The sequence below is a fragment of the Penicillium roqueforti genome, assembly GCF_015533775.1.
Source record: "Penicillium roqueforti strain LCP96 04111 chromosome Unknown scaffold_05, whole genome shotgun sequence".
Lineage (NCBI taxonomy): Eukaryota > Fungi > Ascomycota > Eurotiomycetes > Eurotiales > Aspergillaceae > Penicillium > Penicillium roqueforti.
This window is the reverse complement of record NW_024067569.1, coordinates 150,247-176,447: the sequence shown is the minus strand read 5'-3', so window position 1 is coordinate 176,447 and position 26,201 is coordinate 150,247. Positions and strand designations below refer to the sequence as shown.

Genomic DNA, 26,201 nt, shown 5'->3' with positions numbered 1-26,201 from the left:
CATCTTTAACGACATCATAGTGTCATTATATAACTATAACCTCTATTGTATCATTTCAAGCAAGATAAATCGAGGCCGATAGGCGGTCGACTACTATTATCTGATCGAAATCAAGTATTCAAATCTTACGATGCCCCTGGGGTATTTGGAGAACTTCCCCAACATCCGCAATCCCCCGGCCCTAGTGGGAAATTGAAGAGCGCTAAGTGGCCAAAACCTCAATTGGAAGAAATCGTCTCGATAAGAGCTTTGCATATCTTTTTCAAATTATACCAATCGGGAATTAGCGTCATTTTGTCCCCGCATGCTTATCAGTAGACATCGGCGTTTACCCCGAGTAAATTATTGTCAAAGACATTGAAGTGCACAGCCAGAGCTCGTTTCGCACATGGGCAACTCAGGCATGAAAAACCAGGAAAAGCATCCGTGCCAACACCCAGGCTGTAGCAAAAGCTTCACGCGCGCAGAGCACCTGCGTCGCCATGCGCTCAACCACGAGCAGGCGCGCAATGGGTATACCTGCGAGCGTTGCTCTGTTCACTTTCAACGCTCAGATTTGCTAGGTAAGAGAATAAACTAGGTTCGGTGGCTAGGCAGGTGCTGATATGGGTCCAGCGCGCCATGTGGAACGACACCAGAAACGGGATCTCGAAGCTGGAGGGCCTGGGCAGGGGACACTCAAGACTCGAAAGAGAACCCGCAGAGCCGAGGACGGTTCGATTGTTGTTCGTCCTTCGCAGCGACAACTGAGGACTGCGGCTGCAGCTCGATCCCCGATCTCGGCAAATAGTACTAGTCAGGAGCCAGAACTGCGAGATGAGGTAGAGTATTTTAATGATAATGTTCCCTTGTCACCACCTGGCTCGGGCACTGATCCAACGTCGATCTCTATGGATGACACAGACCCGTTTCTGGCTTCGTTGGTGCCAGCTGGGCCTTTTGAGCAGTATGTTGAGCCAGTGCCTGGACAGTTCGATGCAGCAGATGGTTCTTTTGGTGTTGAGTTGGATGGGATTGGGGATTATTTTGGAATGGACACCGGTATGGGTGACTCCAGCTCGTTGGTCATGTTTCGTACGCTAATCTCAGCAGCAACCGACTTCAACCTCCCATTTGCCGCGACGTCTAATTATAATTGGCTGTTCGATGTTTCCTCTCTCGACGACGCTTTCCATCAATTCAACCTCCCCCTCGGTTTCGACACGGCGCCCATTTTGGAACAATTCGACTCGAATTCCGCCGAAGGACCGGAGAAATACGATGGCCAATCGGCCTTACTCATGGCGTCAATCATGGACAGAGGCGAAACATTCGGAGAGACCGCCTCACCTGCAGTACCCAGTCTCCCAGACCTGGACTGGATGTCTGGTGCGGCGACGCTGGACCCTAACCCTCCAATGAATCTACCGACAATATCTGAAGAAGACCGAAAGGGGATTCTAGCACTCGTTGCACAGGCACATCCAACAAGCATGGATGGAAATCCCATGGTACTCGACTCGCCACTCCTGACACTCCCCGCGCTCCAGGCATATTGTGACATGTTCTTCGATCGGTTCAACACGACATACCCTCTGATTCACCAGCATACGTTTGACCCAAGCACCGCGCCACCAGTATTCCTCGCTTCGATTATCTTCATGGGCGCGACATATGGTACGCGTGAGGCTCATCAATTAGCAGTGGAGGTCCACGATGTTCTACGAAGCCAGCTACTCTGTCATCCAGATTTCTCACCTCAGGCTGACCTGTGGGTCCTACAAACCATGCTTCTGATAGACTGTTTCGGGAAGATGCGAGCTGGTCCCAAACAGCGCGAGCGGGCACAGTTGTTCCACTGTGTGCTGATCAAAATGATCAGGCGCAGCAACTGCTGTGGGATACGCGACCTGTCCAACGTCAATCAGTCAGGGGATTTGGATCAAATGTGGCGACAGGCTATGGAAGAAGAACAGCGTAAGAGAGTGGCTATACACTGCTTCATGTGGGATACACAGCACGCAGTGTTATTCTCGCAGTCGCTCTGTATGTCTGCGTTCGAGATCAGATCTTCATTACCGTGTGGTCCTGCAGTCTGGGACGCCTCCTCTGCTCGGGAGTGGTCGCAGCACGCCTTTCGTGAAGAGAACAGGCAATTCCTGACTGTTTTGAAAGGATATATCACACCGGCGGCTGTCGCCCGACCTCGAGATCTGAATGTTTTCGCTCGAATTGTCGTTCTACATGGGTTGATGTCTGTATCTGCGGACCTGAAACGTCGCGATCAGACAACCCTACGGTCGGAGACACCCGAGCGTGTCGGGGCTTGGACGCCGCGCATGGGTCGGTCCTATGACCTGTGGAAAGTCGACTTCGATGCCGATTGCCTGGCGATTAAACTTGCTCAGACTGCCAGTCCTCGGCAGTTCACGGGGCTCAAGATCTCCGGGTATGCCCTTTACCATGCAGCGTATCTCGCGTTGAATGTCGAGGTCCTCGATTTGCAAATTGTCGCTGGCGCGTGTCAGATCCTGGGTCGGACAGTTACCGAGGCCGATCAGGCACGGTCGCTGCGGAATATTACAAGATGGCTACAGGAGGAATCCGGACCATCCTGCAGTACTGCACGCCAAGCGGCATCATTACTTCAGGATGCGGTGTTGAGTCTTCATGACTGGGACCAGGCTGATTCCTTCCACTTCCCCTGGTGTTTATATCTATGCACGTTGGCCTGCTGGGTTTTTCATCGTGGACCTAATCTCACATCCGACGACAACCGAACCAATACTGATCTGTCTTCGTTGATCGTGATGCTAACTAATTGTCCTAGCTTACCGGAGCTAGCGGTTTTATCTGGCAAATATTGTCCTCGCCCTCTAGCAGGAGCTATGGCTAAACAACTAGCGACTGTCCGGTGGGCTGTTGTTCACGATGCTATGAAAGTTTTGATGAGATTGTCATGATAGTCTTTGTATTCTTTGTATTTGATAGTCAATATGTAGTTTCCCAATCCGACATGTTGATCTGAACAAGTGCGGTTTATCTTTATCTATTTACTATAGAAAGGATAATCGGTATAACCCTTCTGAGCAGGATCAGCACCATAGAATGTCGTGCGATCATAAGGAGTCAAAGGCAAACCCTCCTTCAACCGACGCGGCAGATCAGGGTTGGAGATGAAATAACGACCGAACACAATAGCATCCGCTCCACCCGTGGCAAGCTTGACACCCGCATTCTCGGCGTTGAAGTTTCCGGCCGCGAGGAGAGAGACCCCTGCCTTCTTTAGTGTCGGCCGGAACACATCAAGTGACGGCTTGTCCGAAGCCAGGGAGTCGATCTTAGACGCTTCATCCATCACCTCATCGAATCGGGGCTCGACCATGTGCACGTATGCGGGCCGCGATTCCTCGGGCAGTCCAGCAATCTGCGAACAGAGCGCGAGCCAGTGGACGTTGGGGTTTGAGTCCCGTGTATCTTGGAAATAATTGTAGGGCGACAGACGGATGCCAACACGGTCAGCTCCGATCTCGGCGGTGACGGCCTCGAGGACTTCGATTATGATGCGAGATCGCTTTTCGATGCTGCCACCGTATTCGTCGGTGCGAGTGTTGACGTTGTCGTGGAGAAATTGGTCAAGGAGATATCCATTGGCACCTGATTCGTTAGTCACAGCACATCATCAAGGCTGGAGTTATTCTTACCGTGAACCTCCACTCCATCGAAACCAGCCTCGCGGGCTCGCTTTGCTGCAGCAGCATACTCCTTCACTGTATCTTGGATTTCCTCCACCGTCATAGCCCGGGGTGGTGAAGCTGCGTACTCAGATCCATCGAGTGCGTTTCCGCTGATTGGGATCTCACTGGCTCCAAGAACTTCCCTTCCTTCAATCAAGGAGGAAACAGTTGCGCGGCCAACATGCCACAGTTGACAGTATATATAGCCACCCTTAGCATGCACAGCATCGGTAACCTTCTTCCAGCCAGCGATTTGCGAGGAAGTAAAGATGCCAGGGACTCCTGGGTATCCGGCGGCCTGAAAATGTTAGTTTCTCGAACTAGTCAAACCGGTCAAACTGGCCAAACAGCCCAAACAGAAGAAAATTCACATACATATCTGCTAATCGGAGTCGCCTCGGTCAACATAAATCCTCCATCCGAAGCTCGCTGCGAATAGTACTCGACATTAAGCTCATTCGGGACATAAACACCCTCGGACTCCTTGCTCGCTCTCATCCGCGTCAACGGTGCCAAAACTACACGGTGCTTGAGAGTCAGAGCACCCAAGCGGACGGACTCGAACAAAGGATCGGTGACTGCGATTGAACCCATTTCGTAAGGATATATTTACTTTGCGATTGGCACATTTTGGCTTTGGCTAAGGTAATATTTATAGCTTGGAGGGGCCATGGTATGCCATTTTTGGCGGTTCCATTCTTGACTTTAATTGAAGGTGGGATCATTGATCTGCTTGAATAGTGGGATGATGGCGAGGCTTGAGGGTTCGGCTATCAAGGAAAACAACCCCCACTGTAAAATGAGCTCCCCCACCCTCGAATGTGTCTCCACTACCTTTTTGGGATGGATATGGTGGTGACCTGACTGCCAATGTATGCTTTAGGTACCAACCACTGAATACTAACTCTCGTACTCCGTAGTCTCAACAAATATCTTGTTGATCTCACTGATGGTGACTACGCTCGGTTCTATCCGATCGAATTGCTAATTTCTTCTCGTCAACTTCATCCCACTATCTAGTTAGAGCATAATACCTCGGTTGACTATGTGGTGTACAAAAAGCGATGATAATGTAGACCACATTATACGCAATTTATATGTCCACATTGGAGAGCATATTAATCGAATAGAAGTGTACAAATAGAAACACTACGACTAACCTCGTTATAACCATACTAGAACAAAGAAATTCCCAAAATAGAGGAAAAGTCAGGTCGAAAAGACGGCGTGAACGTGTCAATAACCACAATTTGTATATTCATTTCTAAAACGCAAGCCCAAAGAGTTACTCCTATCAAATATTATACCAAGAAAGAGAAATAATCCTGCAACCACTGCCCTATGACACCCACTTGTTCGGTGTCCCAAGTATCAATAGCCCCAACATATCCGTCAGGCCTCACAACAGCGATCCCAATTTTCTCCTGGTTCAAATCCCCAAACCACTTCTCAGTACAACTCGGCCCTCCAATATTGTCGACATATAATGTCCACCGACTAGCCTGCAGTATTTCTGGCAGATCAGCGATCTCAAACTCAGACTGGGAAGATTGCGTGACCATTGCGAAAGTAAAAGCATTGGAGACAGAAGTGTAGCGCTGAGCCTGAACAAATTCATCTGACGGGGAATGCCCCCTCGGATGTTTCTCATACGACTGATTTGCTCGCACGCTGACACCAGCAAGAATATATTGCAACTGTTCACATATATTCTCCAGCGATTCCCGGGAGCGGTAAACATTCGGCACAAAGATGTAGATCTTGAATTGACCCAAGAGTGGAACATCCAACTCGATATCGACTGGGTTAGCATCAATATAGCGAGTGACCTTAGCTGGCAGCTGAAGCATTCCAGGCTGGAGGCGAAATGTGGTGGTTGGCGCTTGTGTCAACATTCCCGGAGCATATTCGGCTCCAATGCCGGATATGAACCGAATATTGCTGTCGAAGTTCTTGGCCAATTCTTCATCGCCTGCTGCGAACGCTTTGCAGTGTTCAACATCGAAGTTGATGAGGTCGTATGCTATCTTTTGTCTTTCTTCTTCGTAGGTGTGGAGTAAGGAAGGCTTGGCCAGTCCTCGGACTAGGAGGTTGAGCTTCCATGCGAGGTTGAAGCTGTCGTGCATACTCGTGTTGGCACCTTGGGCTGCAAGAGCAGAGTGACAGTGGCCGGCCTGTATATTGATTAGACTATGGGTGATGTGAGGTCAATCCGGTGCAACATACGTCTCCTGCAATGAATATATTTGCCTCTGAATCCATGAAGCGTTTTGCAACCCGCTGGCCCACAACATATGTTCCAAACCACTCCACTGTCTTCCACTCTAGGCTGAACGGATGCATTGCCTCCCTCGCGCGACTCATGACATATTCAGTCGTTGCCTTTGATTTTTCCACTCGCTCCCCGTCGGTGGAACTCAACTCCACATATAATCGAGTCATACCCTTCTCGCGCGGAATCCATAAGATCGACCCAGCGGAATGAGACCGCAAGGCCACTTTACTCCATAGATCAGGGAAGTCCGTATCGATCACACCTATTTGGTGAGCCAAAAATCGTGCCAAGAGATTGAAAAGACATACCATCCAGCACTCCCCACGCCGCGTTTGTTAATTCGCCCTCGAGCTCAGCATCCGGGATGAATGATCGAACCTTCGATCGAGCTCCATCGCAACCAACCAGATAATTCGCTCTGATCTTGTGAGCCGTATTTGTGGTGACATCCTCATAGATAATATCCAATTGTGTCGTTCCATTCACAGGCGAACAAGACACGAATTTGCTATTCCGCGTAATAGACACACCCCGTGCCTCCATATCGTCAATCATGACCTCCTCAACCATCCCCTGATGGGCTAGCAAGATATAAGGGTCGGAGGCACCAACGTGCTCGGGGTAGTGGACTTTGCGACCTGTGCGTCGAAGTGAGTCGTTGGCAGTTGACTCCTGCCAATTTGTTAGCCAAATCCAGGAGCAGAATTGACCTAAGTCCTACCCAGAAGGATATGTCGTAAACCCGAGCTCCATTTCTCAGCAATGGGTCTGCCAAACGAAGCTGTCTGAATGTTTCGATGGTCTTAGGTTGCATTCCGTCGGCCTTTCCTGTGGATGTCTTGTCGGGACGATCGTCCAGAATCACCACGGCGATTCCAAAGCGAACAAGATTACATCTTCAAATGTGTTAGTATACCGTCCGTCGAAGAAGGAATTTACATACGCAAGCATCAGCCCCGACGGTCCCGCGCCCACCACCACAACGGTAGTAGAAGCATCGACAGAGCCGATTCTGTAGCCTTCGTGGTCTGCACTAGGTGACATTATAGAATTCAATTGTTGGTTGACAATCACTTAATTCATTTCTATCTTCTCTATTTATTGAAATCGATGCTGCGGGGGAAACCCCCACTCTTCACTGCAGATGTTTATCACCATCGTGTCACCCCACCGTCCACAACAATGTCCGACCCGGTCATGTACGAACTCGCGTCGCTTGCGAGGAATACACACGCCCCCATGATATCTTCTGGTTCGGCAATCCGACCGTTCATGACTTCGGACTTCCAGCCCTCGAGCAAATGGGGGAACTGGCCATTAGCGGATAACCTGGTGCACTGCCTTGGTGGGAACTTACTGAAGCGGTCATTTCTGTTTTCACGAATCCTGGAGAGATGGAATTGACTCGGATACCCTGTTATACTAAATTAATCACCGTCCGTACAATATTTTGCGCCCAACTCACATATTCAGCCAGCTCTTTGGCGATCGCGGGACACATCGATCTGACTGCGCCCTTTGTGCCACAATAAGCCGAACATAGCTGGCTGCGGACAGCGATATGGCTCGCCATACTGGCGACTAACACGATGCTGCCGTGCTTTGTTTTGTTCGCGATCATTTGCTTGGCTGCGAGCTGGGCAGTGAAGTAAAGCCCGAGGACATTGATAGATAGTAGATCCTGATGATCCTTGTAGGTAAACTCGAGGAATGGAAGATGTCGATTAATACCAGCACAAGGAACGCAAATATCGAGAGCGTTTTCAAAATCCTTCTGGAAGCTAGCGAACCCTTCTTGCAAAGACTCCTGGGATGAGACATCGACTCTGTTGTTGTTAGCGATGAAACCTGAAATGAACAGTCAACCCACTTGTAATACGCAGTTCGGACACCGCAATCCTTTTCGATTGCATGGAATCCTTCCTCTGGCGAAATAACATCAAACACAGCTACATCAGCGCCGGCCTCGGCGAGCCCCCGCGCAAATGCTAGCCCGCAACCCCGAGCACCTCCTGTAACCAGTGCTGTGCGCCCTTTCAAAGAAAACTGGCTCGGTTAGCTCGGGCCAAGAAAAAGTTGGAAACACTCACTCTCGACATATCGCAGTGTAGCTGAATATTGTCTTGCTGTGTAGTGAAGCCTTTCCCCTCAGACATGCCTCCCTTTTAAGCTATCGGATAGCGGCATACCCACGCTAAGCTAACCCCCATCTTTGTACATGGTTGGAGTAGAGTGAAATAAAGATGGAGTAACCATATCCCATGTGCCTATCTATCATAAGTAGTCCTGTCTGACAGACGACCGGTATTCAACAATTCAAACATCTTTCATCCGGGTTCTGTTACACACCAATCACAATGGCCCCTCAAATCCCCATCAAAGAACAAGCCACCCGCTGCGTGTCATGTCGACTCAAGGTTGTCATTGTCGGCGCAGGTCTCGCAGGCCTCGGGTCTGCGATTAGTTGCGCCCTTGCTGGGCATGAGGTCCAGGTCCTAGAAGCAACACGGGAAATCAAGGAGGTCGGCGCAGGTATCCAGATCCTACCCAATAGCTCGCGTGTACTGCAACATTGGGGTCTTGAAGAGGCACTTACGCCACACATGACCTTTCCCCGGGTCTGTAATTTCCTTGGATGGAAGGGCAATCCAATTTCGTCCATGGATTTTCACACATCGGAGAGTAATTATCCCGGCACCTGGTATCGTGACTTTCATCGTGCGGACCTGCAAAAATGTCTGGTTGAGAGAGCGCTCGAACTGGGGGCTAGGATCACCTGCAATGCTCGTGTGGTGGATGTCACTGTGAGCGAGGATGGGGCCATCGCTACTGCTTCTGCGTCGGATGGAAGACACTGGACTGGAGATCTCGTCATTGGGGCAGATGGAGTGTTTGGAAAATTGACGGAAGGTTTGCTCGGCAGAGTCGATCCGCCGGTCAAAACTGGTGATCTTGCATACCGTTTGCTGTTGTCTACGAAGGAGATGCTTAAGGATCCTGATCTGGCGGAATTGGTAACAGATCCCCAAGTCAACTATTGGTTAGGTCCGGATGCTCATGCAGGTATGTGTTTCTCTTCCTGGTCTGGGTTTTGTCGTTAATTGTGTAGTGAACTATGTTCTTCGTAGTGGAGAATTGTTCAATATGGTCCTACTTGTCCCCGACGATATTCCAGAAGAATCTCTGGCATCGACGATTGAAGGGAATGTGGAAGAGATGTGTGCTTTGTTCAAAGACTGGGATCCTCGGTACATTCTACGATGACCTTCACTTATGGACACATGGCTGACTATACCAGTATCCCCAAACTACTAAAGCTCTGCGATTCCGTCCAGAAATGGCGTCTTTGCATCCGATTTGGAGACTTTGACTGGACTCATCCCTCCGGGGCGTTTGTTATATTAGGCGACGCAGTTCACGCTACATTGCCATACCTGGCATCTGGGTATGATAGCCTTATATTTACTTAATTCCACATTCACTAACTACCACAGTGCCGGAATGTCATTCGAGGATGGAGCAGTTCTAGGTGAATGCCTCTCTCGACTCCCGAATAGCCCCGGAATCTCCAAAACCTCGGCCGAGTTCCTGACGGCCAAACAACACGCCCTTTCCATCTTCCAGGAGTGTCGCAAGCAACGAACGAAAATGATTGTGGAACGGGGAAATATTCAACAATATCTCTATCACCTACATGACGGCGCTGAACAGGAAGAAAGAGATCGCAAGATGAGGATGGTCCCAACTCCCGAGGGAGAAGCATTGGCTTGGCGAGACCCCGGTTTAGCACCCAAATTGTTGGGATACGACCACATTGCAGACGTAAGTAATCGTTTCACTGTTTCGGCGGCTCTGAAGTTCACTGACCGTGCTTAGGTTGATCGTCGATGGGGTAAATCACTAGGAACTAGTGTTATTGACTCGAGACTATAGTTTGATATCACCATTCCTGTCTTGGTCTTTCTTGTCATTCTCTGCTATAATCTGCTATATTTGACCTACAATCATATTATTTTAGACACATATGTCTTTAGAAGTTTCCTCCTAGGTTGCTCGCTCCAATTACTTGACCTATCTTGGCCTATGGCTTGTTCTTGAGACTCAGATGATGAAAGCAGCAATATAAAGTATGCTAGTTACTCGCAGCAGATATCCCAAGTTCTTTTGGGTTGTCTTTTCGCGTGAGGTTTGAGTGAGATCTTTCTAGAAATGTGCCTTCTTCCATATCCTTTGTTATACCGTTTGTCATACTGTTTGTCATGTCCTTTTTCCTGGTCACCATTTGCAGCTGTGTAAAACTCATTCTGCTATCCTACTCCCCTTTACACCCTTCCAAAGTCGGTCACCTTCCTTGTTATCTTCTTCTTACCTTCTTAGCGCAACAAGTAGGATCTATTCATATCTGGATATCTCACTTTGATTTGGACGGAGATTTTCCAAGCACCAGGGCAAGATTCTTAACAGGTATATATCTTTTAGCATCGGGTCTCAGCTATCCATTCCCAATACCTCTTTCGTGTGCCTTACTGACCGTACTTGTGCAAGGACTTGAAACGATGTCCTCTGATGAAGCCTAGAGACGGGCAAAGGCTACCAAAGCCGCAAAAATCAAAGATTTCTGTATCCCAGCAGATGATAATGATTGGAATGAGCTTGTTTCGCGTAAGCCTGGATTGAGGAACATGACCATACACACCATCCCAAAAGACTGGTGTTTATCCGCCTCGGAAGCAACAGACTCGCAATATGCCATGCTTCGGTCATATTCTCCCAGAGCATCCTCTATCAACACTTTTCTGGACGAATTGTGATAGCTTTGGACTTACGAATGATCTCCTGAACGAAGCTGATGGGATCCTTGATGCCTCTACCGAATGGTCCCGGTTTCTACAACTCCTCGGACCGAGGATTCTGTCGATGATATGGAAGCCACAGATGACGGATGGCCAGGGTCCTTTGCAACTGCCAGGCGTCTGCAACAGCAGACAATGACTGTTGGCGGGGTGCGAGACAGAGACATAATTCAGAACACAGCGGTAAGACCTCGCAGTGCCATGCCCCATTCAACTCACAATCTTCCAGAGGTTGAGGATGAGGCAATCTCAAACGCGGCCGCCATAATCCTTCTGCAGACATTGTCACACCTCGTCAAAACCAACCTAGAATGGATTTTCAATCGAGTTCACTTTTCATGCAAGTTTACAAGCATGACGTACAATGTTTACACCGACGGAGCTTTGCGGTCAAAGACCACGTCGAAAATATTTGGAATCTTGGAGGTGAAAAAAAGAATGCGCACGGTGAATCCAGCCGCCATCTTCGCCCAAGGGGCCTGCCAGGTCGCGGGGTGGTTAATGGAATCATCCGCAGAGATGGCTGTTTTCAACAACCAGTAAGTTTGATCGCGGCTTAATGCTTAAACCGCTATGAATGGCTCTATAGGATTCGACTAAATGATCACACTCCCTTTCTAGTTACATGCTGGTTTCGCAAGACAGACATCAATTTTTTTTGACCTTTGCACCCTTCAACGAAAACTACGAAAGTTACTTGCACAACGGAACTGACACCGACGTGTTTCTCGTCATGCACACGGTTGGTCCCTTTTCGACATCCGACGCTCGACAAATGGCACAATTCGGGCGCATTTTTGTCGCCGCTACACTGGTTGCCAAGTCGGCTGCTGCCAACATTCATTGAACCGTTCTCCACGTCCACTGCTTTCTCCTGGTTGATGTAATAGACCTTGTTCGCTACCTTTACCAAATAAAATTGTTCTTTGTGTCTACTGAATGAAACCCAATAATTATATATGTCCTCTATTGTAGATAGCGCCGAGAATATGAAGCAAATGAAATCAGCTCCTAGGAAAGATTCATTGATAGGTTAACTAAAATACTGAGTCCATAAGAAAGGCGTCTTTGGTTCAAGGTAGACAGTTAATCCTTGTCCGTTGGAAGAGAAAAGACTGAACATTAGAACTTGATTATTTGCCCACTCCCTCTGAATCATGTGGCTCTGCATCTAGCCTGGGCCTTCTAAACTTCCTTGCCCGGACGGATCCAAACATCCTCGCAAGCGTATGCTCTTTTTGTGAGCTCTGATTCATGTTCAGCATCTTTTGCCCCATCTAGTACATCAAGAGTGCAAACCTTAGGGATGTCGATGACAACTGTGGGTTTGGGAACTGTGGGCATTCTGGGATTTCCGACTAGGTCGGCGGACATGAATCCGAGCAGAATGTTCATACTCTCGTTTGCGACTTCGTTAGTCGAGAAATCAAAAAGCTGAGTCTTCTTGATGACTAGACCATCTTGGCTGGATTGGGCTTCGATTACACGAGCTTTCATTCCGCCAAAGACTGTGATAGCCATAATCTATATTAAAATCGATATATATTAGTCCTCAAAACATATAAGTACTTCTTGAGCCTGTACTTACCGGAATTGTATTGTACTGCAAGAAGTCCTCGTTTTGAAGTCGTGTGATCATAGCAGTGGTAATAGTCATTACCTCTGCCCGAAACAGCCCTTCGCTAGGCTGCTCTCCAATCACAATCGTGATCATGACATATGGGGGACGTGGCTGACCACCACTCGGTGTCTTCGCCACAAACATGGTGTTCGGCGACCATCGGACCGATGTCCAAATAGCTGGGTAGAACTCGTCGGCGATGATTGACGGGACATTATTGCCACTATCAAGCGTACGTTGGTCTACCTATTGCATCGTAAAGGAACCATATCACTTACCTCTCCAGCCATCTAGACTCTTGCCTAAGGTTAGGTGGAACTCTGTCATCTCCCGGGGGGTAGAACTGTCGGCGGAACTGAAAGAACATCCATTCTAGAGCCGAATGGATATACGATGCCTGGGAATTAGCACCTTCTTTTGAGAGGCGATCTGTGAATTCCTCCCATCGCTCAGTAAGTGAGGTCAGTCGTCTCTGGCAGTCGGGGTTAGTAAGAACAATGGGGGGAACCCATGCAGCACCTTTGGGTTCAAAGAAAACCGGCCCGTGGGGATCAGAATATGGAGCATAGGTGTGTCTTCCATTCTCGTCTATCTCAAGAGATCGAACATCGATGTGAAGAGACTGGTAGGATTCGGGGTCGATCTCGATAGAGGTGAGACTTTCGGCCCCATTGTAGACATCGTTGATAGCGTTCAGAACTTCGCTGTGAGCTTCCAAGGAGTCTTTGATCTGTTGGCCCGCATGACGATGTAACGTGGGAATCTTTTTGGGCATGCTGACTAGGCTGAAGAGCTAGAAGGAAAGCAGAAGTTGGAAGTTGGAGAATCCAGGAATGGTGGGTCAACAATGACCAGGTGAGGTGTAATGGGGAATGATATATGTCCCCGTTTGGCTTGTTCCGCTGATGGCTGAGGCCCCCGTTTCCCCACCACAAAGGAGCCTCACACCTCCTTTCTGTTTGTTGTTAGTGTCTGTCTCTTTGTTGGAGAGATATCTTTCTTCTATGGTCATTTCAATTCTCCTGTATCCTTTGCCAATAGCGCCCGGCCATTCTTCAACCTGCCGAAAAGGAGTATGGCGTGAAGATCTACGTCATTTCCAAGTGCATGGTTCAAATCCCCCTGATTTAAGCTGTTAGCTGAGTATCCAAGACACTTTCCAAGAATTAATATTTGATTCCTGTTAGAATCAAGACGTGAGACCCAACATTCTTAAGGTGAGATGTAGCATAGACCTACGTGTAAGGGATATTATTTCCCCCTCGGTCGATCGTGGGGTAAGCCGTTAGGACTAGCGTTATCGTCAGGGCTGTAGACCCCCATCTTTGGTATTTTGGAGTCGCTAAGCTCCACGTACCTCTATCTAGGGCAAAAGGTCCAATTTATTGAAAATAAAATAAAATTATCTTATCGTTCATGTTACCCCCCATTTTAAATCCCCTCACGATACATCGATACATGTCCAAGAGCACCTATATAGACTTTATGCTCGTAATCCCAGTTTGATCTAAACATATCATCCATTCAAAATGTGGCGGATTTTCAGCGCAGGAACCACGGCAAAAGAAGACCCTCCACATGGTCTACCAGCGTCATGGTATCGCTCAGAAGCAATGTACCAATTGGAAAGACGGGCAATCTTCTCGAAGCGATGGATGCTGCTCACCCACTCCAGCCGTTTCAAGAAACCGGGCGATTATCTCTCTTTCACAATCGCCAACTTCTCCTTCTTCCTTATCCAGGACCGCGACGGCACAATCAACAGCTTCCACAACGTCTGCCGTCACCGCGCATTCCCCGTTGTACAGTCTTCCTCCGGCACTACATCCATCCTCAGCTGCAAGTACCACGGATGGTCATACGGCCTGAAGGGCAATCTCGCCAAGGCTCCGCGGTTCGAGACAGTACCCGATTTCGACAAAACCCAGCACTCGCTATTCCCAATCCATGTGCACGTCGACAAAGCTGGCTTTGTGTGGGTCAATCTGCAGGCCGGTGAGACGGATGTGAAATGGGAAGACGATTATGAGAAAGTTGACGAGGAGCCCCGGATGCAGGACTTTGACTTTGCCGCAGAATTCAAGTTCGACCATTACTGGGAGATGGAATTGGACGCGAACTGGAAGGGTGTGATTGAGAATTATAATGAGTGCTACCATTGCGCTACTTCGCATCCGCTTATCAACGGCGTGTCGGATCTACCAAAATATCGGGTTGAGCCCAAGGCCCGGTATATGGAACATCATATCTTCAATAAGGAGGGTTCGGATAGCCAGTTTCGACGGGCGATCACGTATTTCTATCCGACGACTTCTGTTACGGTGACGTGAGTATAGGAAATCCAAATGTGAAAGTCAACACCAGGGCTAACTAAGAACGAACTAGTGATAAATTCTTCTATATCCAGCGTATGATCCCTGTTTCTGCTACCTCGAGCAAGATCGAAAATGAGGTTTACCGTCACCGGGATGCCACAGATGAAGAATTTGAGAATATCAACGCGTTTTACAGGCAGGTTCTCGACGAGGACAAGGAGCTTTGTGTTGGAACGCAGGAGAACCTCAATGCAGGGGTCTTTACCAATGGCGAACTACACCCTAGCAAAGAGAAGGTAAATCGAACTGTGACAGTGCTAATACAGCGGCTAACCACGACATTAGGGCCCCATACACTTTCAAAGCAGCGTCAGACAAATGGTCATAGAACACCGGAAAAATGAGGAAAAGCAAGGAGGATCCGAGATTTGGCCGGCCACCCCGAACCCTCAGTTCTCGAAGGGTTCAGCAGAAGATGAGAGCTTTTGTTCGCAGTTGGATGCTTCTAGTTGTATGGCCAAACCAGAACTGGCCTGGTAGCCAGATACACATGTACCTGGGCGAAATGCAAGGCTGAACTAGGGAACTGCTTACAGTCAATTACCAATTAGGAACTATTTCATACTCCGCACTTTAGACTAGTCGGGGAGATCCCCAGATACCGAATCAAAGAAAAAATACAAGCAGGACTGTATCATGAATTCGCTAAATAATACCCACAGGCGAAGATAACTTAGTTATTCAATCCAAGAGGGTTATCCCCTGTCTGCTTCTGGCCCCCAACACTAGAAACACCGTTCTGTACGCCCTGTCCAGCGCCCTTCGCCGTATTGCCGACACCCTCTGTTGCGCCTGACACGGTCTGTCCAAGGCCTGATGTTGCGTTGCCCACGGTTGAGCCGAGACCGCCGACTGTGCCGCCTACTGTATTTGTCACGCCGCCGACTGTCTTGCCCAAGGTATCGCCTAGGCCGCCGAGGAGTCCAGCTATGGATATTTGTCAGTTGGGGTGGGATTTTGATGGTTGGTTATTGGGAACGTACGGTTCTGTTCGTTGGACATGGTGATTATGTGGAAAGAGGCTGTGTGGTTTGAGTGACTTGTGTGGTATGGAGTGTGTAACTGAAATAGTTGAATGTGTGTCAAGTGTTTTGATCTTGATGTAGTGAGATGGTAGGCATCGCTGTCTTTATTTATATCACCGCCCTGAAACTGGTTACATAGCCATGACAGCCATCTTGAGGCTAATATCTTGAATGTATGCATCTGACGTACTGACGTACCCCATATCCCCCGCAGTGTAGATAATAGGATGTTATTATTGGTTGATATTCGCCGATCACATGGGTACTTATTATCCGATTAATTGTTTCAAGAAAGTCTGTTATATTAAAAGAATGTGGCGAATGGTGGATGACTGGTTGGTTATTGTTGGTCTTGTTTGCAAGGGTATGATGTCATTTTTCGTTCGGACCTGGCCAGGAGATTTTATATTAACTGTAGCTGGATGATCTCATTCCCGACGGAATTCTTGTCTGCAGAGGTAAATTGGTGCGTATCATGAAGGCTATTACGACGTACATAGAAGGACAAGATTGTAAATAACCCATCGTGTCCAACAAAGGAATACATCGTCATACCTATTTACAGACTCGCCTTTCCGCGAGACTCATATGGCATGAACAACACAAGAATTCCCGCTGCGAGGAACAGCGCCCCGCTAACATAAACAGGAGCAGCGGTTGTGAGATCAGCAAACATTGCAATAATAGGAGCCATGATGCCAAAGATCCGGTTCGCAGACGCGGTCAATGCGTTGCCCGTACCACGGTCCTTGGTGAGAAAGATCTCGGGGGTATATGCATATAAAACGGCATACATGAGACTACTCATGAAATTAAAGGCGCAGTTCCAGCCTAGCAGAGCATTTGATGTGGTAGCTGTTGTTGACGCAAGAAGAAAGGCTCCAGTTATAGCCGTTGAACTAGAGAGAGCACCCTTGCGGCCAAAGCGTGGCAGTTCAACCAGCACTCCACCGAGCAGACAGCCTGGGATGCCCATAACGGCAATAATCAATGAATTCCGATACGTGATATATGTCGATCCGTCACCAAATTCAGCGCCTCTGGACTGCTGGATGTATGGAAGGAATGCATTGTATAGTGGAAAGCCGAGACCGATGAATGCCCAAACGAGGATGATCGAGGTTGTAGCCCATGCTCGTTTTGGGGTATCGAAAAGAGCGCGGAGATGATCAAACCGCACGGTTTCTAGGCGTTGGCGGACGATGTTTGCCGCGCTGAAATTCTGTATCTCGCCCTGGTCCCAGGCGTCCAGATCGGTTCTCGATAGATCAGAGACTTTTCCATTTCTTCGAGCAACTTCGTGGACAACCTCCACAGCCTGTTCGTTCCTCCCCTTCCCCATGAGGTATTTTGGCGACTCAAAAACCGTGAAAAACACAAACCGACCGACGAACATGATCATTGCGATGCCACCCATTGCGATAATAAACCATCGCCATCCCATGTTTTCGGCTTTCGTACATCCTTCTGCAGAACCACAAGTCCTATACCCAAGCAGCGGCCAACCAATCAAAGTGGCGACGACCTGGGCCAAAGCCCAGTCAATCGATAAGATAGTCAACAGGTACTGATGAGATCCAGGTAAGAACTCGAGAAAGATGGCCGAGTCCACGGGCAGATTCCCACCGACGCCAACAGACCACAAAGCCGCAAAAGTACAAACGGCCGCGAAATTAGGCGATCCCGCCGCAACCAGGCCAAACACCGCCGTGATTCCGATCGTCAAGTTGAACGCCCATCTGCGACCGAAGACGTCGCATCCAAATCCCCAAAACACAGCACCGACCAGCAACCCGATGTTTTGCGCAAGTGTCAAAAGCGGTGCTTTCGAGGGGTGAAATTCGTTTGAGACTGCGGGGAGGATCAGGGACGTAACAATCGGCCACAAGTTATCGCTCGCCCAGCCGAATCCGATCACCACAAAGAGCTGCCATTGGTATCGGCCCATGCCGATCGTCTGAATCGCTTGGTTTAGAACCTCAGCTTTGGCTTTGTAGTTCGCGTCGGGACCTTCATTTTGAGGGACAGCTGGGCCCTCGATCGCCGTTGGCTCAAGGCCAGGCAATTTGGTCACTTCCGGCATGTTCTGTTGACAAAGGGAAGGAGGTAGGAACGCAGCATGGAAGGGGGGCACACGGCTTATATTATAACTGTCCGCATTCTCGCTCTGGCCCCCGCTCGGGTCGAAAATTCCATGCGTCTAATCATATCCCATGCAGTAGCTTCCACATCAACTTTATTCAGGGGTCTCCTTCTTTTTCCATCGACTTGGATTGGATGGTTTTATGGCGTGATGGATGGCTAGTTTTGTGTCAGAGTCAGCGAGAGGAGGTTGTGGCAATGCCGTATGAGCTCCGTGGAGGTTTGAAGAGTCTTCGGGCTTTGGCCTCTTCGCGTCTCTTTTCCGCCTGAAGGAACAGTGCGTAGTAACCTAAGGAGGTCTTATCGGCCATGGATCTTCCAGGGGAATAACGCCTCGAGATAATACGAACCCGATCGTTGCTTCGTCCGGAAACTATTGTCAACCGATCACGGCTCCCGGCAGGAGGTAATAAATAATATAGAAAAGATGCCTGCTATTCCCTAAATCGTTGATCCGCTGGTATTTTTTTCCGCTCCGAGACAAAGTTGTGTCACCATGCATATATAACTATTCCACAACCTGATACAACCTGTAGAACTCGTAAGTCCCGAACACAAATGGATCGCCTGTCGCGTGCATGAGTCTTCAATTAGTCGGATTCCATAATGCTTCTGCAAGATAGGTGACATTCTTATGATGCGTGCAGTTTGCGTGAAGCTGACTGCACAAACGCGAGCTGACAGGATCAGCAGCGCTAATCTTACATCCGGAAGGCTGACTGCATTTGCCAGGGGTGCCGGAATACCCAATTAGGGTTAGCCTTGAAACAATACCAATTCCAGTCCAGATCGAATTATACCTCATATATTCTATAAACCACCTCGAGTACTTGAGATTGATTTCTCAACGTCTCCACGTGGTTCGTGAATTGCTGTTGGCGAAAGAGTATGCTTTATGACGCTAGATACGAAGTCTTAAATATTGAAATACCCCTATGGAACACATACCATGCTGTGGAAATTCTAATCGGTCCCTATTACCGTTTTAGCCTACTATAGAACATAGCCAAGGCAAAGCACTTGAGTTGTCCTGCATCTAATATAACCGTTTAAGCATGTCTAGCCTGTAACATAGTATTGTCCACTGATATTCAGGCCCGATGGAAGTTGTACAATATGGGGCCAAATCAATATCTGAGTAAATTGTGTAAAGAGTGACTAGTAACATGATGATTCGAAGTTTAAACTTAGATTTGATTGAATTCCAAAATGTAGCCAGCAAATTGGTTGAATCCCTCCAAACTGTCCACATAGTTCAGTCGGAAAATTCATCGAACCCAATCTAGTCCCATTGTCAGCACACTCGCTGTTCTCATCCTAGCATTTAGCTCCGCCCTCGGTGCCACCGTGGCACGAGTTTGTGTGGCAGTCTTGAACCTCTGTCCACTTTCCACCTTTGCACTCGACCTTTTCACAAAAATATACATTAGCAAACATGAAACACTATTGGAACCTGGACATGTTGACATACAATACCGGTCCTGTCACAGCCACAGAAGTGTCTGTCTCCGTTTGATGCCTGGCAAGGGCTGTTTGTACGTCTTTGGGCGGGATCATAGCCGCTTCCGCAGGTGTCCCGCTTGTCCAGGACCGAAGCATTGACGGCGGTAGCAGCCATAAGAGTGAAGAGGATAGCGGTAACCTTCATTGTAAAAGAGAAGTGTGTTATATCAAAAAAAGTGGTTGTGTGTCTGAGGAGGTTGATTAGAGGCTTGATGTCCAAGAGTATGAGTTTCTGGAGGATATTGAGACGTATATATACATTTCCAGAACAAATGCCAAGTCGTATGGATTTCATACCATGGACAGTTTATTCAGATTCTTGGAGTTGGACGCCTCGTGTGCCAAGTGCCAAAAGTATACCTCGAAGCCAGCAATTGGTCCTGGGGTTGAGGTTGAGGTTGCATTGCAGGAAATTGACCAGACGACTCTTTCAGGCCCCCGAGCTGAAAATGAAACGCCTCAAATAGATGTGTATTATTTACTAGAATAGTAGACTATCTATGTAGATCAATCTTGGCTGTTTGGGGATACGATGAGCATTTGTGAGAATCATCCCTACTTGAGCCTATGCATATAAGCATAACATACCATCGGGACCAGAAACAGCAGTGCCAAACTGGATTGTCCATAGTAAACTGGGATGGACTAAGCAACCAATAGCAAATAGTGGCCCATTGAAGACATATAGAATGTGGTATAGCTTGAAAAACGATGATCAAATTCTGAAATTCTGAAATTGAATTTACAACCGCAAACCCAATTATACATCAAATTAGGTATATCATGTATAGAGCGGCCAGGTTCTCGAATAAAATACCCAAGAACTAGGAGCTAGCGCTCTGGCCCTGGGGATATGCAAGAAGACAGACGAATCTAATAGATAGTATCCCATATATTAATTGGTTATACAACCAGTATCACATAACTCGTTAACCTCACAAATTGGACTTGTCGCATGACTAGAGGCTATCAGATCACCTCTTTCGGCTATAAGGGGTTCGTAAACCAAACCTAGGGTTACATCTTCCTACATGCATTTTTGGCTCTTTGGCATTTTTGGCTTTTTCGCGGGATGGCGGACCACGGGAGATCCACACGCCCCCCGCCTTTTGAAGAGACCCTTTGCATGTCCAAATGGTAATTGTGTATCTTTCTTTCTGGTTCATAGGTAACAGATACTTACAATGAACAGTGAATTCCTCGGGATTGCGGTCTGATAGCAATTATTTCAAGGGGATAGGTATAGCGACTCCCTCTTCAGTACTCAATTTAACATGTTCTTTGTCATGGTGTGAATGGTTTGCCTACATCTGCAGGTGCATGGCCCGAGTGCCAGTTGTGCCTTCATGCCTGACTTTTGCCTACTTCCTGACCACTTGAATGTACTGTAAATCATCGTAATATGAAGGTCTTTTGTAATATACCAATATCAGGCAGTAAGACATCACTATTTACCGGAAATGGAGGTTAGCCCCTGGCATCTAGACCGCTGCTTACTACAGCCCAGGAGGCCGTAGCCCCAGGTCACACTCTTCCAACCTTGGAATGTTCAGGTGAGCATTGGAGTTCAGCCCAAGTATGAGACCTAATAAGGCAAAGTGACTCGAACTGTCTTGTCCATGTCCGAGGCAAGCCACCCACATGATCTGGCAACGAGGCTGACTACACCCCTCTACGATGATCTCACAAGATTTACTACGTCAGTTCAAAGTTCAAGGTGTTTATTGTCCCGGCTATATACGCGAACAAAACCTAGTCTCCACAGCTAAAGCAAGCCGGTTGTGCATTTCGGCAGCAGTGAGTCCTCGTATCACAGAAGAAACCCGCTACTCAAGCCAACCGCCATGTGTAAAATCACTTGTTCGGACTCCGGTCCTCCTCCCCATCATATCCAAGATGACATCTTAGATCATGAGACGCTCGACTTGGTTCTTGATGGCGCGGATCTGGGCGGTCAGGTCACTGGCCTCGTTGGTAGTGATGGAGGCAGCAATCACGGGACGGGAGACACCAGTAGCACGGCCAAGAGCCATCTTACTGGGAACGTAAACGTAGGGAACCTAATTCGAATGATTAGTTTTGTTTATCTGGTGTAGCGCCCTAGGGTATGGGCTCTAGGATATTGGACTCACGTTCTTGTCCTCGGCCAAAAGAGGCAAGTGAAGCACAATGGCGAGAGGGCTGGTATCGGCGGCCATGATGACAAGTTCCGAGGTTCCGCGGTTAAGGGACTTGGTGCACTCGTTTGCGCCCTTCTTCAATTGACGATAGTGCGCCGCCTGCTGCACAAGATCAAGAAGGCTCTGGGCGAGGGCCTCATCGGCGATGGGCCACGCTGCGCTAGTATCTTCGGCCATTGTTGCGTTGTAGTTGGGAATTTAAACACCAGATCTTGAAGAAATGGCTCACTCGGGGGATCACGGCCGTGTAGTTGAAACGGAAGATAAGTGGAATGTAGATTGAGGTTAAGTTGGAGATGATCGTGGGAAATTTTTTGAGAGCGGATCGTTTGGACACACCGCCTACTGAATTTGCAAGTATTTCTGCAACTGGTTGGCGCTCACCGCCCTTGTTTAATTGGCCACCCCAGATATCCCGCCACCCAGGATGCCTGCGCCGAAATCTTTTTCGAACCCTTACAATGTCCACAGGAATACCACAATTACTCAGTGATCTCTGTTAGTAGTTACGCCAAATCTTTCTACATTTTCTCACTTAGATGTCCTACAGGCAATAAATGACTGCACAATCTTAGGCGGTCCTCTCGCACTGATCACATCAACAAACTACTCGAGAAATCACAGGTCTTTTCGTATCGTTGTCAATATTTCTTGAAGGCCTCAAACCCTTAATTCGTATGCAAATCTATGAATCTAGTATCTTGATATGCTAATTGTACAGAAAATACCCAGCCGCTTAATTGGTGCCGTTCACAGTGGCAGAGGCAAGTCTAGAGCGCGCACGCAGTGCAGGGCCAAACTTATACAGAATGAACGGAATAAACGTCAAGACCGTCGCCACCAATGCCAATATCAACCCAGCGTACTGACTACCCACGTTGTGGAAGAACTGGGAAGCAAACAAAGGCGACACAGCACCGAGTGTGTTGCGCATGAAACCCTGACCAGCAATGGCAGAAGAAGAGTGTTCTCCGTAACAATCGGCCGTATAACTGTAGCAGGACTCGAAAATGAAGAAGATACCGATGGTGATGAGAGCCAATCCGACGATTGGACCCATCCAGTGGAGACCCTTGTACTGGGTGAAGCTGTAGACAAATAATCCGATCGGCAGCCAGACGGCTCCCCATAGGACACCATACAGCCGATCTTCGGGTGAGACCTCAACGTTCGGATTGGAGGCAATGGAGTTGTATTTGCGAATTTGCAAGAAGTGGAACCCGAAGCCGATGGTGGTTCCGAGGCAGAGAGAAATATAGGGAAGACCTCCGACTCCTTCGCCCCAGCCGCGCTTCTCTTCGAAGGTAATTGAAATGACGGACAGGAAGAGGAAGGCCAGGAACCAGGCGAAACTGATCCAAAGACCGAAGGCAAAGACGACGGGCTCGGTGAAGAGCATCTTCACGGCCTTAACAGAGGAGTTGTGTAACATGTGTTTGAGCCCAGGGGCTTCGATATCATTGAAGGTCACGAAATTGTCATTGCCGGTGGCCTGGCGGATTGCCTTCGCACGTTTGCTTAGGCATACACTACCACGGGTTTCGGGCAGGCAAAAAATGATGATAATACCAAGGGGGATGTTCGCCAAACCCTGGATACCCTCGAGCCAGCGCCAGCCGAGAGCCTGGTCGATAAATCCGGCGTAGATGGGCGCACCGACTGTACCGAGAATGGCAATAAAGGAGAAACAAGCCATCGGGATAGCACGGTGGTCCGGTATATACATATCACCGAAAGTGCCACCAACAAGAATTGTACCAACACAACCAAACAAACCCAGCAGAGCACGACATACTAGGATTGTGGCGATGTTCTTACCGAGAGCGAGACCGATGAACATAAGACAAAAGCAAACGTAGGCACCGACATAGACAACTCGTCGACCGGCCAGCTCGCAGAAGGGAGCGAGGAAAAGAGGAGCAAGTGCACATGTAAAGTTGAAGGTGAAAAGACCAAGCTTTCCAATTTCTTCTGTTGTCCCTAGATCCGCTGCCATGCGTGAAATTCCGGAACTGTATGCTGTTGTGGCGAGACCGATGAAAAGTGTCATGAGGCAAAGCTGACTGCTGATGAAGGCCTTTCGGCCTATACTCCAGTTGAAGGGGTTCTGTTTGTCTCCATCCACGAAGTCCAGCACGATGTATTCTCGGCCATCGTGCTGCACAGGCCTTGTTGCTGTAAGGGGAAGATCCACGTCCACCTCTTGCAATAAGCTGCTGTCGTAATGCTGGGTCTGCTCTTCTGAAAGTTCATTCCGGTACTTTCCACCGACGATTAGACCCTTTGCCGTGTGTGTCTCGTCGGCTGACATAGTGTCAACTGAGGGAATATTCTCGTCATGGGAAGCTGATATAGGTTGAGGATTTTTGGAGGCCTTCATATTGACATAGATTGTGGAGAGTGAAGGTTGGAAAAGCTGTCTAGGGGAGAATCAACAGCATGGGGTTTGGTCCCTTTCTATAATTTTTAAGTGTTCCTGGCTGAAAGTCGCGTGATGTGAGTGGTGCTCCAGACTCCAGAATTTGATGAGAACCGGGGCTGCGGGATTATACGGAGAGTGGGGAAGGGAATTCCAGGTAATGATCAATTATTATGCTGCCAACACGGAGAACAATGAAGAACCTGCTGATCAATGAATGGGTTGGAATACCAAGTAAGTGGGTATGACGAAGACTACGTAAAAATGCTAGTAGCGGGGCGCTTTTCGTCGTCGTATGTTGGATACATACAGTCAGTCCGGTCACTGGGGAAAGTCTCATAACAAGTCTCATAACAATGCTGTCTCCAATTCTCGCTCGTGATATGCTATTCTCCTTCGCCCACTCTCGTGCGTCAGCATCAGGGCATGCTTATGATGCGTATAGATATCTCCGGAACGAAAGGATTCATGTCTCGGATGATTGCCGGTGTTTGAGTTTTCCCTATATCGCCGACGATGGTCCGAATAACCTCCCGAGCCGAGTTAGCTCCACAATTCAAAGTTATTGTCGGCATGCCGGTTTTGACTCGGATTAGATGCCCGAGTGACGGAAAAAGGTGTGATAAAGTTCAGCAAAGACCAGTTGTTGTGTTATAATAACTCATTGAAGATACATCTATCCTAACTGAACTTATAAGTGAAGTTATAACAATTCACACATGAACTATTGAGCCGCGCAGTGACCCACTCGCCACCTGTTCCTTCCCAGTGAACTTTCCGGTGAGTCCTATTGCAGTAGGATTTCCGAGATTTGCCCCGTACCTATGCATCTAAACGATCATTTCCAATAATATCATGTGCCTGGATCGGTGTTTCTTCGCCTTCCCCACCAGACTCATGTTTCCCCGCCTAACTCTCCGGCTTAGCTGTCTACCGGCTGATCCGGTCATATTGTCAGGGATCGTTCCCCTTCCCACGTCATGGTACGTAGTACATGGCTCCTCGAAGGCTAGTAACCTTTATGCAATCTTTATGCAGTATCTCCCATTGTAACCCCTCAACTTGCCCTGTCCTGGCAAGAACCATACGCCCAAACGCTGTACACCTATTATATCGCTGAGGGAATTTCGACACCTATCTCATCTCAACCCTTCTACCAGCTCACCATTGCTTGGCGTCGCAATACCAAACTTTTTCCACCTACATAGTACTCATATTTAAACATCACTTCTGTGTTCCAACCAATCTGAAAATCCCACGCAATCAAGCACGTAGTTTAAAATGTCTTATATAGGATATAGGATAGCATCCATTTTAGCCTCAAGCTTATTGGCCGCAGAACGCTCGCTGAGATCTGACACGTGTTGTAATACCGGAAGAGCACAAACCACATTGGATATCTCTGTTAAGATCGCACGGCGAGTCTGTTTAAAGCACATACTTTATTGTAGAATGCGTTGGTAGCAAGCTTCTCGAGAGTGCTTCGGTGTAGGTATAGATAGTGTTGAGAGGGAGTGATGCCGACGGCGCTCAGTCGGATGGAGGAATAAGCCTTGGGCGACCTGCTGTCTTGGAGGAAGAGAATAGTCGATTGAGGAGTTAGCCGATGTTTGAGTTTATGGAACGCGGAGGTTGTCTTCGCCTTCATAGCCAGTGGAACCAGCTTCCATCGCAAAGCTTACCGAATTATATCCTCCATGAATGCTCGATTATCTCACCTGACCGGTTCAAGTAAGGTCTCATCTCCAATATAGCAGTATGCATCGCGAAGGGAGGCTCGGTGACAACGGACGGTGACGGAAGGAAATGAATGTGACTTATGAGGTGAACTCTGAACTTTTCCGTGTCGCTGCCGCCCAGTTGTTAGAATTCCGGACGAAGTTAGCATACTCGACGTTGTAGAATAACCTGAGGGGGTATCAGGGAAGTCATTAAAAGAATTTGGAAGTCCGGGGTAAGGTGTCCAAGCTGGTCATAGTTCCACGGTCAGTAGGGGTACAATGTGTACATATAGCAATACCCACAGTCAACTCCACGGTTCTGCAACGCTTTTAGATTCTTTGGGGAAAATGTTTATAATTTCGTACTTTTA

At 48.3% G+C, this 26,201-nt stretch overlaps 12 protein-coding genes across 12 annotated transcripts; 4 read left to right on the top strand and 8 right to left on the bottom strand.

Moving 5' to 3' along the window:
• Positions 1-388: 388 nt before the first annotated feature.
• Positions 389-2,942, top strand: LCP9604111_3270 (C2H2 finger domain transcription factor; the record flags this gene model as incomplete). Its single annotated transcript, XM_039070840.1, has 3 exons — positions 389-563; positions 616-2,686; positions 2,810-2,942. The coding sequence occupies 3 exons, from the start codon at positions 389-391 to the stop codon at positions 2,940-2,942; spliced, it is 2,379 nt and encodes a 792-aa protein (XP_038930537.1).
• An 86-nt stretch (positions 2,943-3,028) lies between these two features.
• LCP9604111_3269 (alkene reductase) lies at positions 3,029-4,310 on the bottom strand (the record flags this gene model as incomplete). The annotated part of the gene is made up of 3 exons (XM_039070838.1): positions 3,029-3,636; positions 3,684-4,014; positions 4,092-4,310. 3 exons carry the CDS (start codon positions 4,308-4,310, stop codon positions 3,029-3,031), a joined length of 1,158 nt encoding a protein of 385 aa, XP_038930536.1.
• A 707-nt stretch (positions 4,311-5,017) lies between these two features.
• Positions 5,018-8,090, bottom strand: LCP9604111_3268 (uncharacterized protein; the record flags this gene model as incomplete). The annotated part of the gene is made up of 10 exons (XM_039070837.1): positions 5,018-5,890; positions 5,943-6,253; positions 6,300-6,663; positions 6,713-6,887; positions 6,935-7,019; positions 7,199-7,301; positions 7,349-7,405; positions 7,457-7,817; positions 7,862-8,037; positions 8,082-8,090. 10 exons carry the CDS (start codon positions 8,088-8,090, stop codon positions 5,018-5,020), a joined length of 2,514 nt encoding a protein of 837 aa, XP_038930535.1.
• A 258-nt stretch (positions 8,091-8,348) lies between these two features.
• On the top strand, positions 8,349-9,924 carry LCP9604111_3267 (uncharacterized protein; the record flags this gene model as incomplete). Its single annotated transcript, XM_039070836.1, has 5 exons — positions 8,349-9,054; positions 9,101-9,239; positions 9,290-9,436; positions 9,486-9,813; positions 9,868-9,924. The coding sequence occupies 5 exons, from the start codon at positions 8,349-8,351 to the stop codon at positions 9,922-9,924; spliced, it is 1,377 nt and encodes a 458-aa protein (XP_038930534.1).
• Positions 9,925-10,865: 941 nt separating this feature from the next.
• Positions 10,866-11,691, top strand: LCP9604111_3266 (uncharacterized protein; the record flags this gene model as incomplete). The annotated part of the gene is made up of 2 exons (XM_039070835.1): positions 10,866-11,383; positions 11,466-11,691. 2 exons carry the CDS (start codon positions 10,866-10,868, stop codon positions 11,689-11,691), a joined length of 744 nt encoding a protein of 247 aa, XP_038930533.1.
• Positions 11,692-12,029: 338 nt separating this feature from the next.
• On the bottom strand, positions 12,030-13,240 carry LCP9604111_3265 (uncharacterized protein; the record flags this gene model as incomplete). The annotated part of the gene is made up of 3 exons (XM_039070834.1): positions 12,030-12,368; positions 12,433-12,688; positions 12,744-13,240. The coding sequence occupies 3 exons, from the start codon at positions 13,238-13,240 to the stop codon at positions 12,030-12,032; spliced, it is 1,092 nt and encodes a 363-aa protein (XP_038930532.1).
• Positions 13,241-13,994: 754 nt separating this feature from the next.
• On the top strand, positions 13,995-15,320 carry LCP9604111_3264 (aromatic ring-hydroxylating oxygenase subunit alpha; the record flags this gene model as incomplete). The annotated part of the gene is made up of 3 exons (XM_039070833.1): positions 13,995-14,791; positions 14,851-15,076; positions 15,126-15,320. 3 exons carry the CDS (start codon positions 13,995-13,997, stop codon positions 15,318-15,320), a joined length of 1,218 nt encoding a protein of 405 aa, XP_038930531.1.
• A 193-nt stretch (positions 15,321-15,513) lies between these two features.
• Positions 15,514-15,842, bottom strand: LCP9604111_3263 (uncharacterized protein; the record flags this gene model as incomplete). Its single annotated transcript, XM_039070832.1, has 2 exons — positions 15,514-15,767; positions 15,824-15,842. 2 exons carry the CDS (start codon positions 15,840-15,842, stop codon positions 15,514-15,516), a joined length of 273 nt encoding a protein of 90 aa, XP_038930530.1.
• A 582-nt stretch (positions 15,843-16,424) lies between these two features.
• Positions 16,425-17,948, bottom strand: LCP9604111_3262 (uncharacterized protein; the record flags this gene model as incomplete). The annotated part of the gene is made up of 1 exon (XM_039070831.1): positions 16,425-17,948. The coding sequence occupies one exon, from the start codon at positions 17,946-17,948 to the stop codon at positions 16,425-16,427; it is 1,524 nt and encodes a 507-aa protein (XP_038930529.1).
• A 1,376-nt stretch (positions 17,949-19,324) lies between these two features.
• Positions 19,325-19,655, bottom strand: LCP9604111_3261 (uncharacterized protein; the record flags this gene model as incomplete). Its single annotated transcript, XM_039070830.1, has 2 exons — positions 19,325-19,414; positions 19,479-19,655. 2 exons carry the CDS (start codon positions 19,653-19,655, stop codon positions 19,325-19,327), a joined length of 267 nt encoding a protein of 88 aa, XP_038930528.1.
• Positions 19,656-21,414: 1,759 nt separating this feature from the next.
• Positions 21,415-21,867, bottom strand: LCP9604111_3260 (uncharacterized protein; the record flags this gene model as incomplete). Its single annotated transcript, XM_039070829.1, has 2 exons — positions 21,415-21,570; positions 21,643-21,867. 2 exons carry the CDS (start codon positions 21,865-21,867, stop codon positions 21,415-21,417), a joined length of 381 nt encoding a protein of 126 aa, XP_038930527.1.
• A 559-nt stretch (positions 21,868-22,426) lies between these two features.
• LCP9604111_3259 (uncharacterized protein) lies at positions 22,427-24,070 on the bottom strand (the record flags this gene model as incomplete). Its single annotated transcript, XM_039070827.1, has 1 exon — positions 22,427-24,070. One exon carries the CDS (start codon positions 24,068-24,070, stop codon positions 22,427-22,429), a length of 1,644 nt encoding a protein of 547 aa, XP_038930526.1.
• Between the last annotated feature and the right edge of the window lie 2,131 nt (positions 24,071-26,201).